Source organism: Nicotiana tabacum, chromosome 21, assembly GCF_000715075.1.
Source record: "Nicotiana tabacum cultivar K326 chromosome 21, ASM71507v2, whole genome shotgun sequence".
Classification (NCBI taxonomy): Eukaryota; Viridiplantae; Streptophyta; class Magnoliopsida; order Solanales; family Solanaceae; genus Nicotiana; species Nicotiana tabacum.
The window spans coordinates 14661887-14676898 of NC_134100.1; the positions used below are offsets into that span (position 1 = coordinate 14661887).

General features: G+C 34.2%; 2 protein-coding genes across 3 annotated transcripts; one reads left to right on the plus strand and one right to left on the minus strand.

The window, feature by feature from the left end:
• Window positions 1-166: 166 nt before the first annotated feature.
• LOC107766332 (putative protein phosphatase 2C 60) lies at window positions 167-9823 on the minus strand. Of its 2 annotated transcripts, XM_016585093.2 has the most exons (6): window positions 5390-7735; window positions 5235-5324; window positions 4190-4613; window positions 3404-3771; window positions 1771-2007; window positions 167-776 (listed from the first exon to the last, which is right to left on the minus strand). In XM_016585093.2, exons 3-6 carry the CDS (start codon window positions 4506-4508, stop codon window positions 507-509), a joined length of 1194 nt encoding a protein of 397 aa, XP_016440579.1. In that variant the 5' UTR covers window positions 4509-4613; window positions 5235-5324; window positions 5390-7735; the 3' UTR covers window positions 167-506. The 2 variants fall into 2 exon arrangements, with proteins under 2 accessions (XP_016440579.1, XP_016440578.1); XM_016585092.2 differs by lacking the exons at window positions 5235-5324; window positions 5390-7735 and adding an exon at window positions 9382-9823.
• On the plus strand, window positions 6549-8615 carry LOC107766336 (uncharacterized). The gene is made up of 3 exons (XM_075241710.1): window positions 6549-8128; window positions 8194-8253; window positions 8456-8615. The coding sequence occupies exons 1-3, from the start codon at window positions 6549-6551 to the stop codon at window positions 8613-8615; spliced, it is 1800 nt and encodes a 599-aa protein (XP_075097811.1).
• Window positions 9824-15012: the final 5189 nt, after the last annotated feature.

Below are 15012 nucleotides of genomic sequence, written 5' to 3' on the forward strand. Positions count from 1 at the left end.
AAGACTACAATATGAGGAAATGGAACAACAACAACAATATAATCCCATAGTGGGATCTGGGAAGGGTAGTGCGTATGCAAACCTTCCCTTGTGGAGGTAGACAGGTTGTTTCCAATAGACCTTCGGCTCAAGAAAACATAAGCAAATATGAAGTGAAAAGAATACAAAAGCGACAAGAGGAATAATACTTCATTCATCGAAATCAGTTTTACACAATTTACAAGACGAAATTAAAAGAATTGAAAGGGTGTAAGTTGAGAATATTAATTAAGCAGACACATTCATACTCGAGAAAGAATCTCTATAGAAATTCTTTCTTTCATTCCTCTTTGCTGCTCGAAAGCTAAACAAGGCACCGGTGATCCAAGTTAAACATAACATTGTACATCAAAAGAATAAATTAGTGCACCTTCTATCGTTTCTCTTTAATTCTATCTACTACAAAGATGCTCTCACAAGTAAGTTTTCGTGGATACAGCAGAGTATACAACAGAGTAAAAAAGTTTTTAAGTGGTACCGAGTTCTATGGGAGTAGCACAGGGAGCCAAACTTTTTGCTGGAAAGTTCATACCACCTCCTCTGAGAGATAAAGTGGGGCCCCTCAGCGAGTTCGCCCTACTTACAAGATTTGAATCAAGAAACACAACTATGACTGAGATATCATCATGAAAATGCCTCCTAACACCACGATCGATCTTCTTCAGATCAGAATATCTCATCTCCCTCTTCTTTGCTGCTTCATGCAATGCAGTTTTTACAAGCCTCCGAGCGCTTCCCTGAAGGTTGGAAAATTAGGAAACATGTCATTTCTTCCAATAAGCAAAAGAGTAATACACAATAATATTTATTATTATATAACTACACACAAAAAAATTCAGTAATTAATTTGGTATATTCTTTTAGTGGATTTACACGCCTAAAACGTAATTAATTTGGTATATTCTTTTGGTATATCCTTGCAACCACTTCCTTGTTTCATAATAAAATGCAAGGGGAAATGTTGAAATGTTGAAATCTCTCGACACTATATGCTACCCTGCCTTGAATATTATTATACTAGTGAGTAGTGATGTATATCTCATGAGTATCTAAATGCCATGTTTGTGTAGCATGAATAACACGCCATTCAATAGCAAAAACCCTAGTACCGATCTATGTTTTTACCCCAAAGAAAAAATGGACAAAAGAATAGACAAAAAAATTGAAGTACTCAGAAGTGCTCATACAACATATATTTTTTCATTTCAAGACTACAAATGACGGATCTAGAAGTGTTACTTTGTTCTTTCTAAAATGTGGACATTCCTGAAACTACTTGAGATTTCTAGACGAGCTTGCTAATAAGTGAGTAGCAGGAGCCATATCAATTATATCAGTGTGATAAGGCAATACAATAGCACCAAAGGGTGTGGCCTAGTGGTCAGTGAAGTGAGTGAGAACCATGAGGTCTCAGGTTCAAATCCCAGCGGAGGAAAAAACACTAGAGCAATTTCTTCCCATCTGTCCAAGCCTTGGTGGACAGAGTTACCTGGTATGTGTTGCTAGGGGGAGACATGAAAACATGATCCGGAAAGACAAAGAAACAGGAAATGTTTAACCCAACATTTCATTTACACGATATTTGAAAAGTGCACCACCTAAAGGCAGCAACACAATTCTATTAGAGTTGATTTGCAGTTGAAGACTTTATACGTGCAAAAGAAATATAAATAAACGAAAGGTAAAGGAGAAAGGGGAAAATTAAAAGTTTCCTATAGTCGAAGATCTTACGCTTCGGGGGTTATTTTGTACTATATCAACTGCCTCTTGATTGCTAAGATGTTCCCAAAGACCATCAGAAGCTAATATGAGAAATTGATCATGCGGTTCGAGTTCTTGAACTGTAATTGATGGATCAGCGCTCAGTATGGGCCTTTTAAAAGGTTCCTTTAACCGAAACTTTGCATACAAAGGCTCCCTGTTGTATTCAGCCTTTTTAAGGTATATATCACCAATAGATCTCGAAATCTGCAAGACGAATTTAAAATTGAAACCCATATAAATAGCTTTGGGCAGAAAATAAGCAAATTCATTTCAATGAAGTCCAGAATCCATGTAAAGTATAGAAAGCAGGACAAAGGGTGACATCTATATCTGTCACGTTTAATAACCAGAATGAAGAATGGATTGAAACAAAGGATCTCATGCACATAGTGCAACTACAATGTAATCTAAACCCCACGGAAGAAACAAAAGACGGGCTTTCCTTTGACCTTTCTGATCTTTAGTACTGTTACTTCAAATAAATGTAGTTTTACGCACATGTAGCTGCTTAAAGTTGAAACATGTACCGATGCTTGGGTCATTAATTAAGTGGTGAAGTGCCGGTTGTTCTTAGCTCACCATAAAATCTTTTTTTGTCTTTTCGTGCATCATCAATGGCTATTTGGTCTATCTTGATCTGTCCTTTTTATGGATAAGTCTGTTTCGATCTTGGTGCAAATTATTTCTCAGCATAGCAAATGAGAAAAGCGATTGCTTGTTACCTGGTGCAAATTATTTCTCAGCATAGCAAATGAGAAAAGCGATTGCTTATTATCTTCTGGTTAAGTTGGCACTTCTACCTTTGGTGGTTTAATTAGAATTCCTTTTTGACAATCATGAATTAATGTGGACTATACAGAGTCTGATTGTACTTAAATGAAACTACCAAAGAAAAAAAAATGGCCGTTTCCTTCTCTGGAAATTGAAGATAAGTTTGTTAGAAACAGCACAATAACTGGCAGTGAGCAGCAGATCAACTAATAACTTGAGTCATTGAGAACCAACATCCATCCCTTAATAAAGCAAACTAATAGAGAAGGAAAAACAGAGTTTAGAATATCAAAATATCAGCCAATATAGGGAATGAAGGAAAGACTTATAATCTCTTTTGGGTTCAAGAAATCTTAAATGTCCATCTTCGTCAAAGCCACCTTAGAGTAGGAGTCACGGCTCATAAATATCTTTACATGTATAAAAGAATCTGATTGAACGCAGATAAAAGAGCGCAATAATTGTTCTTGTATTTGTTGCTAAGACTAGAAGAGAGATGATAGATCACATACAAACAACTGCATACACTGATCAATAAGTAACACACCTTTTAATTGATCAACTATAAAAATGCTTTGAACTCTCAACATGATACTAACCATACGTCTACCTCTGAAATAATAACAAGAATGAGAAACCATATAAGCAACTCTATCCACAAATCACGAAAACACAACTATAGTCTATGTTGCTCAGACTCTCCGAAAATCCCGCCGGATGTGCGTCGATATAGAGTATTTTTGGAGGATCCGACACTGGTGCGGCGGCATTCTGGAGAGTCCACACAACATAGACTAAAGTACAGTTGCTCACATTATGAGAGATATACCTGAATAAGACCCTTGACACGCCATACATTATGCTTCAAAACCACTATCTGTGAATCATCTGGATGCATTGAATGCAACTCCTGTCTGACAGATTCAATACTCGCGTTATGCTCAGCTGAAAGCTGGATCGCAAGAACCTCCCCCGTAGCCTTCACAAGCCTTCCTAAAACAGCTCGGGAATCACCTACATTCGCAACATAAAGGGTGCCATTGCAGATCACCGCAACAAGACAGCAAGATCCAACAGCAGCTATCTGTGGCTTCGTTGGCCATTGCTTTGCAACCAGAGAAAAGAATCCCTCTTCTGTTGCTTGAAATGCTTTTCGTATTACATCCGCAGACATACAATTTTGTTCGGCTGCAAACCCTAAAATATAAAAGTTGCAGACTAATTAATTCAAATGGCAAATAAGCTAATATGCTAGATATTTTAAAGGGTTTTTTTCATTTTTGTTGGTCGAAATTAATTAAGGGCGCTAGCCCAAATATACAAAACATATACACTGATTATGTATATAACATGTATATCAAAGTACATATACTTTATACTTAATATACAAAATATATATTTGCCGGCTATTACTTTTTATGGGCGGCCCAAAAATGTAACTATCCCTATTTTAAATTCAAAAAAAAAAAAAAAACACCCTGCAATTTTCCTTATTAAAAGATATACCGCGTGGCATTTAACTAGCTTACCAACACCATTCCAAACTACATTGGATTGATGCAATGCAATAGATAAACGAGTACTTTGGTCAATAAAAAGAGTCTAGTTTGCTTACTCTTGAGATGCTGAAAGAGGTGATCACTGATATACCGTGATGTTTCAGGTCCACCATGACCATCATATATCCCAGCAAACGTACCGCAGGGGCCCGAATCAAGCAAGCTCAAAGAGCCCGACTCGATCTGGCTTTGATCCTCCAGCAAATTGTTGGCCTGTACAACTGCCATTGAGAACTCACCAATCAAGTGTTGACCACTGTCCTTATACCAAAAAAGTCCATCTTGCCGTCCAGCTGCATCCGAACCAGCATATACAGAATGGTCCGATGATGGCCGCCAACAGGCCCTCAGGAAATTTATCAGCCTTGATAACATCCCTCATTTCATTTCACCTCTGCTCTACCTCCAATTCCTCAACAGCCAAAATATGGACACAAGAGCAGTCTAACTAAACTCTAATTTGGTTATTACCCTCTTATCCTGCAAACAGGAAACAAGCAAATATAACAAGAAGTTCAGCTATACAACTACTTCAAGAATAATACAATTGGGGAAAGGTCTTAGTCTTAACCAATAAGAAATAAATCAACATAGTAAAAACAGAAAGTTACAAAGTCCAAACACAATTTCAACACCAAAGAAGAATAGACAATGAATTAGGCGGAGAACCATGAGATCTCAGGTTCAAATCTATTACTAGGTGATTTCTTCCCATCTGTCCGAACCTTGGCAAGCTGGTGGCAGATAGCAGATACCCTTTGGAATTATTTGAGGTACGCCCAACTCACACGAACACATCCCGACAAGTCCAAATACCCTATATTGGACTTATCCAAAGGCTCAACTAAAAATGAAGACTCAAGTCAAACTTAAGAATCCTAATGTTCCAATTTTCATAGAGAAAAAGCCCAAAACCATGCACCATGTTTAGCTTTAGAGTTAAAATAATACACATTCTTTAACATGGTGCACTAATAATCCTTTTTCTTTAACATAGTGGTGCACTTTTAATCACAATCATAAACAACGTTGTAAATTTTAACGGGACTTCCTAAAGTGCAAGAATTGAAGACTTCTTTATTCAAAGAATGCCCCACTCACAATCTTTTTTAGCATAAAACCTGTCCCTTTGTCTCCTCCTTTCTTGGAGCCAAAATATCAATAGTAAATCATACCCAGCCCTAATTGCATCTGCAACATAATCAAATATTAGGAAGTAACAATGCTATTAAGGCGCAACACTGGAAGAGAATCACCTCATTTTTTTGGTGAGATTTTCCTCTCGATTTTCATATTGAAGAATTTTGTTGTTACGGTGTGAGCTTTGCGTTCTGCATATTTAATTTGCTAAACCTTCTTGTATTTCACTAATCTGTATTAAGTTCGTCTATACATGCAAATTGTATCATGTACCACTATCTGTTGTTTTTTTTCGTTCGGGCCTATATAATGTTTTGCCCATGTTGAATGTCCAATTCTATCTTGTATTATTCTTCTTTACAATAACACTTATGGTGTATTCTATTTGTAATTTCAGATTCGATAACCGACGCTTCGCTTGTCACTGTGAAAATATATCATGGGGGAATTATGAAGCGTATACCAGAGAAGCACTACGTTGGAGGAAACATAGATTACATTGATTATATAAATGCCACAGAATTGAATATTGCTGAGTTCAAGAAGATGGCAGAGATATGTGGCTAGGTAAGTGATTCAATAACTTTTTGGCGCAAGTGTGAAAGGCCTTCTAATAGATGGAAGTTAATCTCTACAGATTTTGAAGCCTCTGCAATTGGTAAAATCATCCAAAAGGACAATGTACTTGAGATATACTTTGAACACTTGGACTCTTATATTCAAATGGATAAAATGGATTCAATAATTGAATCAAATATTGAAGAAAATAACAACCATCAACTTATGTGTGAGATTTCATCTTCTGATGAGTTTAGTGATTCGAAGGTTAGTTTATCAGATGATGTGTTGGTTGATACACATGAGAAGATGAACCAAAATATTTTGGAAGAAAGGGAGCTCCTTAGTGACGAAATAAAAAGAAAGATAGTTGATATAGAAGGGGATCATGATTGTGTTGGTTCTGAAGACATGGAGAGTTTGGATAGTGATTCTGAAACTGAAAGTTTCAACTTTCCTCAGTTCAATCCAAAGACTGATGAAGATAACCTCGTATTAGGTCTAGAATATATCTTTGGGACAAAGCAAGAGTTTAAGAATGCTGTAGCAACTCATGAGGTTAAGAATGGAAAGTATATCCAGTAGAAACGATAGTGTAAGAATGGAGGCACGTTGCATACATCATCCAGAGTGCAAATGGAAAATTATGGCTTCTAGAATGCAAAGAGACAAGGCTTTATAGGTTAAAACTTACAATCCTATACATACTTGTAAGGAATGGCACATGAAAATAGGACAATCACGTCATCTTTCATTGCAAGAAGATACCTCAAAGAAATTGGATCAAACAGGGATTGGAAAGTGGCTGAATTCAGAGATAGAGTAAGCGTTGAACTAAGAGCTCAAGTGACGTTATCTCAAGCTAAAAGAGCTAAGATGAAGGCTATTGCATTAATTGATGGTAACATTAAAGATCAGTATAAAATAATGTGGGATTATTGCAATGAAATTGATAGGACAAATCCGGGCAGCACAGTTTGCATGAAGTTCATTGATAACGAGATCCCTAATGAGCCACAAAGATTTCAAAGAATATATATTTGTTTTGCTTCCTGCAAGCTTGGCTTTAGAGCGGGTTGTAGAAAAATAGTAGGGGTGGATGGATGTTGGTTGAAAGGTCCAATGTATGGGACTCAATTATTATCTGCAGTCGGCATGGATGGTAACAATAACATATTCCCTGTTGCCTATGCAATTGTAGAAAAGGAAAGCAAAGACACATGGGTTTGGTTTTTGAATCATTTGGCGGCTGACTTGAATATACATGAGACTGGTTGGAACTTTATGTCTGACAAACAAAAAGGACTTATTGAAGCTTTTAATGAAGTTTTTCCTCATGTTAACCATAGGTTCTGTGTAAGACACCTCCATAATAATTTCAAGAGGGCTGGCTTTGGTGGCATCACATTAAAAAAAGCACTTTGGGCTGCTGCAAAGGCTACTACTAGGAGTAAATTTAATAATTGTATGGAAGATATTTTAAAGTTAGATCCTGATGCTGCTACTTGGTTAAATGATAAAGATCCTAGCGAATGGTCTATGTCGCATTTCTCTTCAGATGCTAAGTGTGATACCTTACTAAATAATATGTGTGAAGTATTTAATAGCATGATACTTGATGCTAGAGACAAGCCAATTGTGACACTTTTGGAGAAATTACGATATCTACTCATGGCTAGAATGCTAGCTAATAGGGAGAAGGCAGAGAAATGGAATTTGGGCAATGTTTGTCCGAAGATCAAGGATATGTTACACAAAAATCAGATTGCAGCTGCTGAATATATACCTAGAAAATCTAATTACTGGAGCTATGAAATTTTAGGAGCTACAGTTACAGACAATTGGGCAGTTGACTTGCAGAATAAATCTTGTAGTTGCAGAAAATGGAGTCTCACTGGAGTCCCTTGCAAGCATGCTATTGCGGCAATTTGGGCTAAGAAGGATAATATTCTTGACTATGTCCATGATTGTTACAAGGTGGAAATATATAGAAGAATTTATGAAAACTCAATTCTTCCAATGAATGGGCCACAACTGTGGCCTAAGTCAAGTAAAGTTCCTCCTCTGCCTCCAAAGATTGTGAGAAATAGTAAGCGAGGAAGAATGCAAAAGCTACGAAGAAAGGAACAAGATGAAGTTGGAGCTAGTCGAACAAAGATGAAACGAAAGCAAAAATCTCTAGATTGTAGTATCTGTCACAAGCCTGGCCATAACAAAAGGACTTGCAAATATAATATTGTACAAGAAGAAACTACCTCTTCAGTTCGTCCCAAACTACATGTAACGTTGTTTTTTATGTTAGAAATAATTTTTCATTTAGTAAACTTAAACTAACATAAAAGTTGTATGATTATTTTTTCAGGTTAGAAGAGGATATGATGAAGCGGGACATGGAGAAGTGGAACAGGAGCAAATGGGACAGGTCGAAGTAGAAATTGGACCAGAATTTGTTTGGGAAAGTTTTCAATCTACACAAAAAAGTGACCTACCTTTTGAAGTTTAATAATTTTTTGGGGGTAAAAATGGCTCATTCTTTATATTTACTTCAATTGTTTCGGGAATTTTTGTTGTTGTTATTGATGGTTTTGTAAATGGTGCTGGAATTTTGTTATTTTTTTTTGAAGCTGTGCTGGAATTCTACTGTTATTGTTGGGCTTAAGCAACTCAATCGAGGAAGCTGAGATTGGTGCCATTGTTGCTGAGATTGAGTTGGAGAAAGCAACTACAAAAGCTGCAAAAAAGGCTCCTGCAAAAGAAATCTTGTTGTGCTTAAATTCATATTAGAGAAATATTTCATGAATTCTAATTTGTTGCTCTATTCAACTTCTAAAGACCGATCTTGTTATCAATCAAGACTTGTACTATGACTATTTTATTTTATTGTAATTTCTTAAGAGTAGTGATCCTCAATCACTGAATTAATTTGTTCTGCTTGGTATTACTCTCTTTTCAAGAAAGGAGGAGACAGAGAGACAATTTTTATGCTAAAAAGATTGTGAGTGGGGCATTCTTTGAATAAAGAAGTCTTCAATTCTTGCACTTTAGGAAGTCCCGTTAAAATTTATAACGGTGTTTATGATTGTGATTAAAAGTGCACCACTATGTTAAAGAAAAAGGATTACTAGTGCACCATGTTAAAGAATGTGTATTATTTTAACTCTAAAGCTAAACATGGTGTATGGTTTTGGGCTTTTCCTCAATTTTCATACAATGGTGCCGAAATGCTACTGAGCCCCTCGGGTCCTAATCCGAACAGACGCACAAGTCCAAATACATCATATACACTCATTGGAAGCTTCAAATCATGAATCAAAGCGCGAATATCAAAATCGAGAGGTAAGTTTGCTACTTTATCAAAAAAAATCATGACCAACAACCTAGCAATTTCCAGACTACATCAGCAATGACAAGAAGCAAATTGGGGAAAATTTACACACTACAGTCTACACTGAAAACCAGTCAATCCTATAGTGACATACCCAAATGAACAAACTAACAGTAATCCAAGAAAGCACACAAATCAAATAAAGTTCACAGCTTAGAGAATTACCTTCTTGAAAAAATAATAGAAAGATAAGACTTTGATGCAATTAGGCCCTTATTATGCTATATTTTTTCTGGTCAGTTACTGAATCTTTTCAACTGAAAATGACTGAGATCTGAAAAAAGACATAACAATCCATGTGGGTCTGAAAGTGTTAGATCTATAGATCCATCAAAGCTTCCCCCTTAACAATACACAGTAAAGATGGAGTCTTTTTTCCAGTTCTTGTTTCCTTCTTCTCTCTCTCTTCTCTGGTTTAACTTGTAAAAAGAAAATAGAGAAATTAAAGAGGAAAGAAGAAGAAAAAGATAAGTATAATAAAGAAAAAGGGAGTGTTGGGTGGGGGAAAGGTTTTACTTTATCTGTGTGTGATTAAACTAACTGAAGAGAACAACACTCTCTCTCTCTCTCTCTCGTGTTTAGCAGTAGACAAACAAAACCCTTTCAGGAAAAACCCAACAAAATTAGATGGTTAATAGACAGCAATGCTAAAGGAATGGCATATAAGTCAAATATAGGTAAAATATTTAAATTACTCTTTTATTTTTTTACTCTTTGTGAAAGAATTCATCTACTTGTGCCGAAGATCTTTCGAAAACAGTCTCTCTATTCTCCGGGGCAGCGATAAGATCTGCATACACACTATTCTCCCCAGACCTCATACATGAAATTATACTAGATTGTTGTTGTTATTGTACTCTTTGTAAAAGAATGAAATTTCATATTACATGTGTTCCACCAAGTGATGAATTACAACAACAACAACAACAAGAAGTTATTAAGATCCCACTAGTGGGGTATGAGGAGGGTAAGAATGTATGCAGACCTTACCCCTACTCCGGAGGGATAGAAAGGTTGTTTCCGGGAGATTCTAGGTTCAGAGACAATAGATCCATAATAATAATAGAATCAGCATCGAAAAAGATAGCAAATAAATAGACAACAAGTGATGAATTAAGATTAAAAGAGAAATGCTAAGTTTAAATAGTTTTCAAAAAGAATTTTTTTCCTAGACAAACTAAAAACATAAATGTGTCACATAAATTTGGATGGAGAGGGTACTACATTACTACTTCCTTTCTCTCCCAATTTATGTAAAGAGGTTCGGAATACGGAATCAAAACACTTATTTATCTATGTAAATTTTGGTATACATTTTTTTAAAAATAAAATTTGTACACTGATAATTATAAAAAAAAAAGTACTGATATAAAGTAACATATTAAATTATTCAAATTATTTAAAATATTATTGTTAAAGAAAAAGTGTTTGACTCCCCCAAATAATAATACGGGCACATAAAATGATACGGAGGGAGTACTTAAGAATCAGATTAATAAAATATTTCTTAAACAAATTTATTTATGAAATTAATGGGGAGAGAACCATGATTTCATCTTTCTAGCTTTATAATTCAAATTTAATTTTCAACTGTAATATCTTCTTTTTTTTTAGTCAACTGTAATTTCTCTTAAGTAATACTAGTAGTATGTTTTATAACACATGAGCATATAAATTCTAAACATATTGTACAACACTGGATGAAATAATTTAAAACTTTAGTAGTATAAGAAATATGTATATTTCACTCGATTAATCATTAAGAAAAGTGATGAAATAAAATATTATTTGATGCTCCAAAGTTTGAAATATTAGTTATCCCATTTACAACATCTATGGCTTTCTACCAATGTCAAATTTACTTTTAGTTCTACAGTTCATTCAACCATAAAAACGAAACAAGTCATCAGAAAATTCTTTTAAAACAATTTCTACTGCCACCTTGATTTCTCCCAAAAAAAAAATCTCGCATAATTCAGAAAATAATAATTATTACTATACTTTATTTATTAGGTTGGTATAAATATTGGGTGCAAAACTTTCGTCCAATAGTGATTAATGACTAACATTTAGATTGCATCTCAATCTACTCATATCACTTAAATGCTACTAACTTTTTCCATGATTGTATCATTTGTCATTTTCTTCTAGTGTTTAAATTGTTGATGACTGTACCAAAATCTAAATCAATTATTAGTAGCAATTTCTCACAATTTTAAAGAATTTGGCCCCCTTAACTTGGCATTAGATGCCTTTCCTTAATCCTTCTTAAGTCAGTACCCGAATAAATGTAAGTTTGCCCACTGAAATATATGTAAACCCGCTTGGATTAACCCATAGTTGAAAATAGTAGGAGAAATGACACTATATAGCCACTGTAAAAATAATAACCGAAAAAATATATAAAACTTGTATAATTTTTGTATATAACATACATAAATAATTTCTGACACGTACTAAAAATGATAATACTTCAAAATAGTATTGTCAATTTCCAGCCCAAGACCATCTCATTACTTCTACTTGTGGAAGATTTCAGAGAAACTGAGAAGCTTAGTGATATCATAGATAGAGAAAAGCAATTGTGGAAAAAGGTTTATGAAAGTTTGGATCTAATGCCATGTTAATTAATCCGAGCATTTAATTTAAATTTTTAGGATCTTTAGACCAGTAGTAGTCCAGAATAATAAATCCCTTAAAAAGTAAATTTTTTTTATAAAGTTAGAAAGTTAAAATTACACACCATCTTTGTAAAGCATTCATCCCAATACGTGTAGTTTAGACCTTAAGTTCTTTCATTCGAAAAGATAGTCAATGGAAAGCTTAATTTGTATAGTGTTTAGGAACAAGGCCTAAAGAACATAAGACACCAAATGGTCGAGCGACAAAGGTGCTATTCTACCATACTTTACACGGGTTGATTCACATGATTTAAACGGCTACTCAGACTTCACCAACTCGACCCTAAAGCTAATATGCCAATTCATCAAACACTTGGCATGCCTAATTCTACAACAAAATGCGCAACTTCGGAAGGGGACTATCGTCCTTATTTCAATGAGAATTATTTTTCACAAATAAAACAAACGTCATATGTCAATTACCTAGTAATATTAATACAGTACAAAATCATAAAGAAAAGTAATCAAAGAAAATATTATATGATGCTCTAAATTAAATCTCAAATATTAATTATCTATAATGCCCCCAAACTGAGGAGGGGTGTGATTAGTACCCGACTCTAATTACTCATCAACCGAATCTTGTGTTTAACTGTCGGATAGATAAGTTAACTGTCTGAATATAGTTGGAAATGTAACCATAGTTAAAAATACTGAATTGTCTAAATCTATAATTGAACATGAAAAACTGTGACTGAAAACTATGAAGACCAACTAGGTTAAGTCACGAGCCTCTAATACTGAATAAACATCTAAAAACATATATCCCCATGCCATACCCCAGAATACTAAAGCAATTTATAAATAATGAGACTGAGTCTCCCACCAAAAAGAGAAACATGAGAATATTGGATTGTGAGTTGGTGCTAATAGGTCGCAATCGAAAACGTTATCTGCATTTAAGAAATAGAAGCAAAAGGCAGACCAAGACTATCTGGGGAATACATGTTGTACAAGAAATATATTCATACATAACATGTAAGTAATTTAAGGTCAGGAAATTAATAATAAAATGAAAGTTGAAACAGTAAGTTAGAACTGTAAGATGACGGCTGAATTGAAGCTAAAGTTGGGCTATTTTAAAAAAATAACTTCTTTGAAAAAGGTTACACATAAATGGTCATGCGTACGTGAAAATTGGTACCATGCACGGGGGGCTAGGCCTATCTCCCACTGCAAATAATAGCCTCTCCCAACGTAGCTAACTCTGGCCCTCGTGGTGCTCACACAAGGGGAGGTCGGTTAGTTCTCCCATCATCTAGATACGATCACACCATTAATTAAATTTGAAAGGAATAGACGCATTACAAACAACGACACGTAATAAGTGGTGATACATGTTTAGCATATAATTTTCAAAGATTGAGCAAAATAACATACAGGTCATACTGAGAAATAAACATCACATTTAATACCATAACTTTCTTATTTAAGATTGTACTGAGTAATTGGACTGAGTAAGATTAGGTAGACTTATCAGTAAATCACAAGAAATCTTCCTCAGGCATTTCATCAAATTCAAAGGGTACATACTTAATAGCCATTGCATTAATTCTCAAGTCTCATGATTACGGTTGTACATAGGTCGGATTGGTTCGGATTTTTCAACTATCAAATCAAACCAATTGTGTCGGATTAGTAAATCTAAAGATCAAATCAAACCAATAAAAGTCAAATTTTTTAATCTCGGATTTTTCGGATTTTCGATTTTTTTCGACTTTTTTCCCATAAAGTCTTTATAGCATAAATCATAGGATTTGTGCTCCGAATATTTCTTTAATCCTAGTAAGATAGAACTATATAAGGTATGTTTCAAGAAAATAACATAAAATATGATATGAGTCATGGCATTTTACTAAAATATTCAACAATAAAGATAATAAAATAAATATTATTAATAAGCCATAATAAAATGAACATAATCTAAAATTACTAAGTTTAAAAAAAATACGACTAATAAGTATTATTATTTACATGACTAAACACTAAAAAAAGTAACTTATACAATTTATCTAAACCATGAAAAAACTAAAAAATAGATACCCAACACTATTGTCATTTCTAATACAACTAAATTGAATATCTTTTGTTAGCATTAATATTGATTTGATTTTGGTTTGGGATTTATTTGAACATTTAAGTACTATAAAACTTATTGGAGCATTCAAAAATTATAAGTTCAATCTTGAAATAATACGTTAAAAGATAAAAGTATGAAAAAGTTTAAGAAATATTTATAAACTATGCTACAACAAATATTGTTTTATGTATTAAATATATTAAAAACTTCTATACATGTAATGTCGGGTTGGTTTAGTTTCAGTTTGACTTTTTTTAGTTAAAACCAAACCAAACCAATCATGGTCGGATTTTTTTTCGAACATCAAACTAAATCAAATCGAGCATTTTTTCTCTCGATTTGACTCGAAATATCGGTTTGATGCGGTTTGTCGGTTTCCTTTGTACACCCGTGCTCATGATAACCCAACTTATCAATTTTATAGGATTCATCCAATTCGTGGATTAAGTTAGAACTCTTTAACATGATGCTCATACTCATTCTTGAATCATGTTGACATAATTTCCTCCTAATAAAGTCAATACCCGAATAAATTTAAGCTTACCCACTGAAAAGTCTACAAGCATTTTAACATTAGTCCAATCTTGATTTGTAAGGTGGTCGTCGTCATCATCATCATCATCATCATCACCTACACGAGCATTATACATTGCGCTTATTGGGTTCCTATATTCATATGCAACAACTAAACTTTCATACATGTAATTCCATCTAGTCGGATAAGGTTTAAGAACTTTTCTTTCTCTAAGGCCAAATTCATCACATTTTTTAAAATAATCTCTAAGTCTACTTCTACGGTTTGAATAAAAAAGTCAATTAAGAGACATTTTAACCTTTTCAATTTCTACATTTAAAACTTTCATATCATCACCGACGATTAAATGCTAAATATGACAAATACATCTAACATGAAAAATATTACTAAATGCAGAATTTAGTGTAGTTGTAAGCAAGCCTATAACGTTAGTGTTACTAGAAGCATTATCCATTGAAACTGACATAATTTTATCTCTAATGCAAAAATATCTATAAATA

Coding starts and splice junctions, on each gene's coding strand:
- LOC107766332 (XM_016585092.2), bottom strand. CDS start 4,508: ATGTTATCAAGGCTGATAAATTTCCTGAGGGCCTGTTGGCGGCCATCA. Junction 3,772..4,189: donor CCTCTTTCAGCATCTCAAGA/GTAAGCAAACTA, acceptor TTTATATTTTAG/GGTTTGCAGCCGAACAAAAT. Junction 2,008..3,403: donor GTGTCAAGGGTCTTATTCAG/GTATATCTCTCA, acceptor TTCGTCTTGCAG/ATTTCGAGATCTATTGGTGA.
- LOC107766336 (XM_075241710.1), top strand. CDS start 6,549: ATGGCACATGAAAATAGGACAATCACGTCATCTTTCATTGCAAGAAGA. Junction 8,129..8,193: donor CATGTAACGTTGTTTTTTAT/GTTAGAAATAAT, acceptor TTATTTTTTCAG/GTTAGAAGAGGATATGATGA. Junction 8,254..8,455: donor AACAGGAGCAAATGGGACAG/GTCGAAGTAGAA, acceptor TTTTTTTTGAAG/CTGTGCTGGAATTCTACTGT.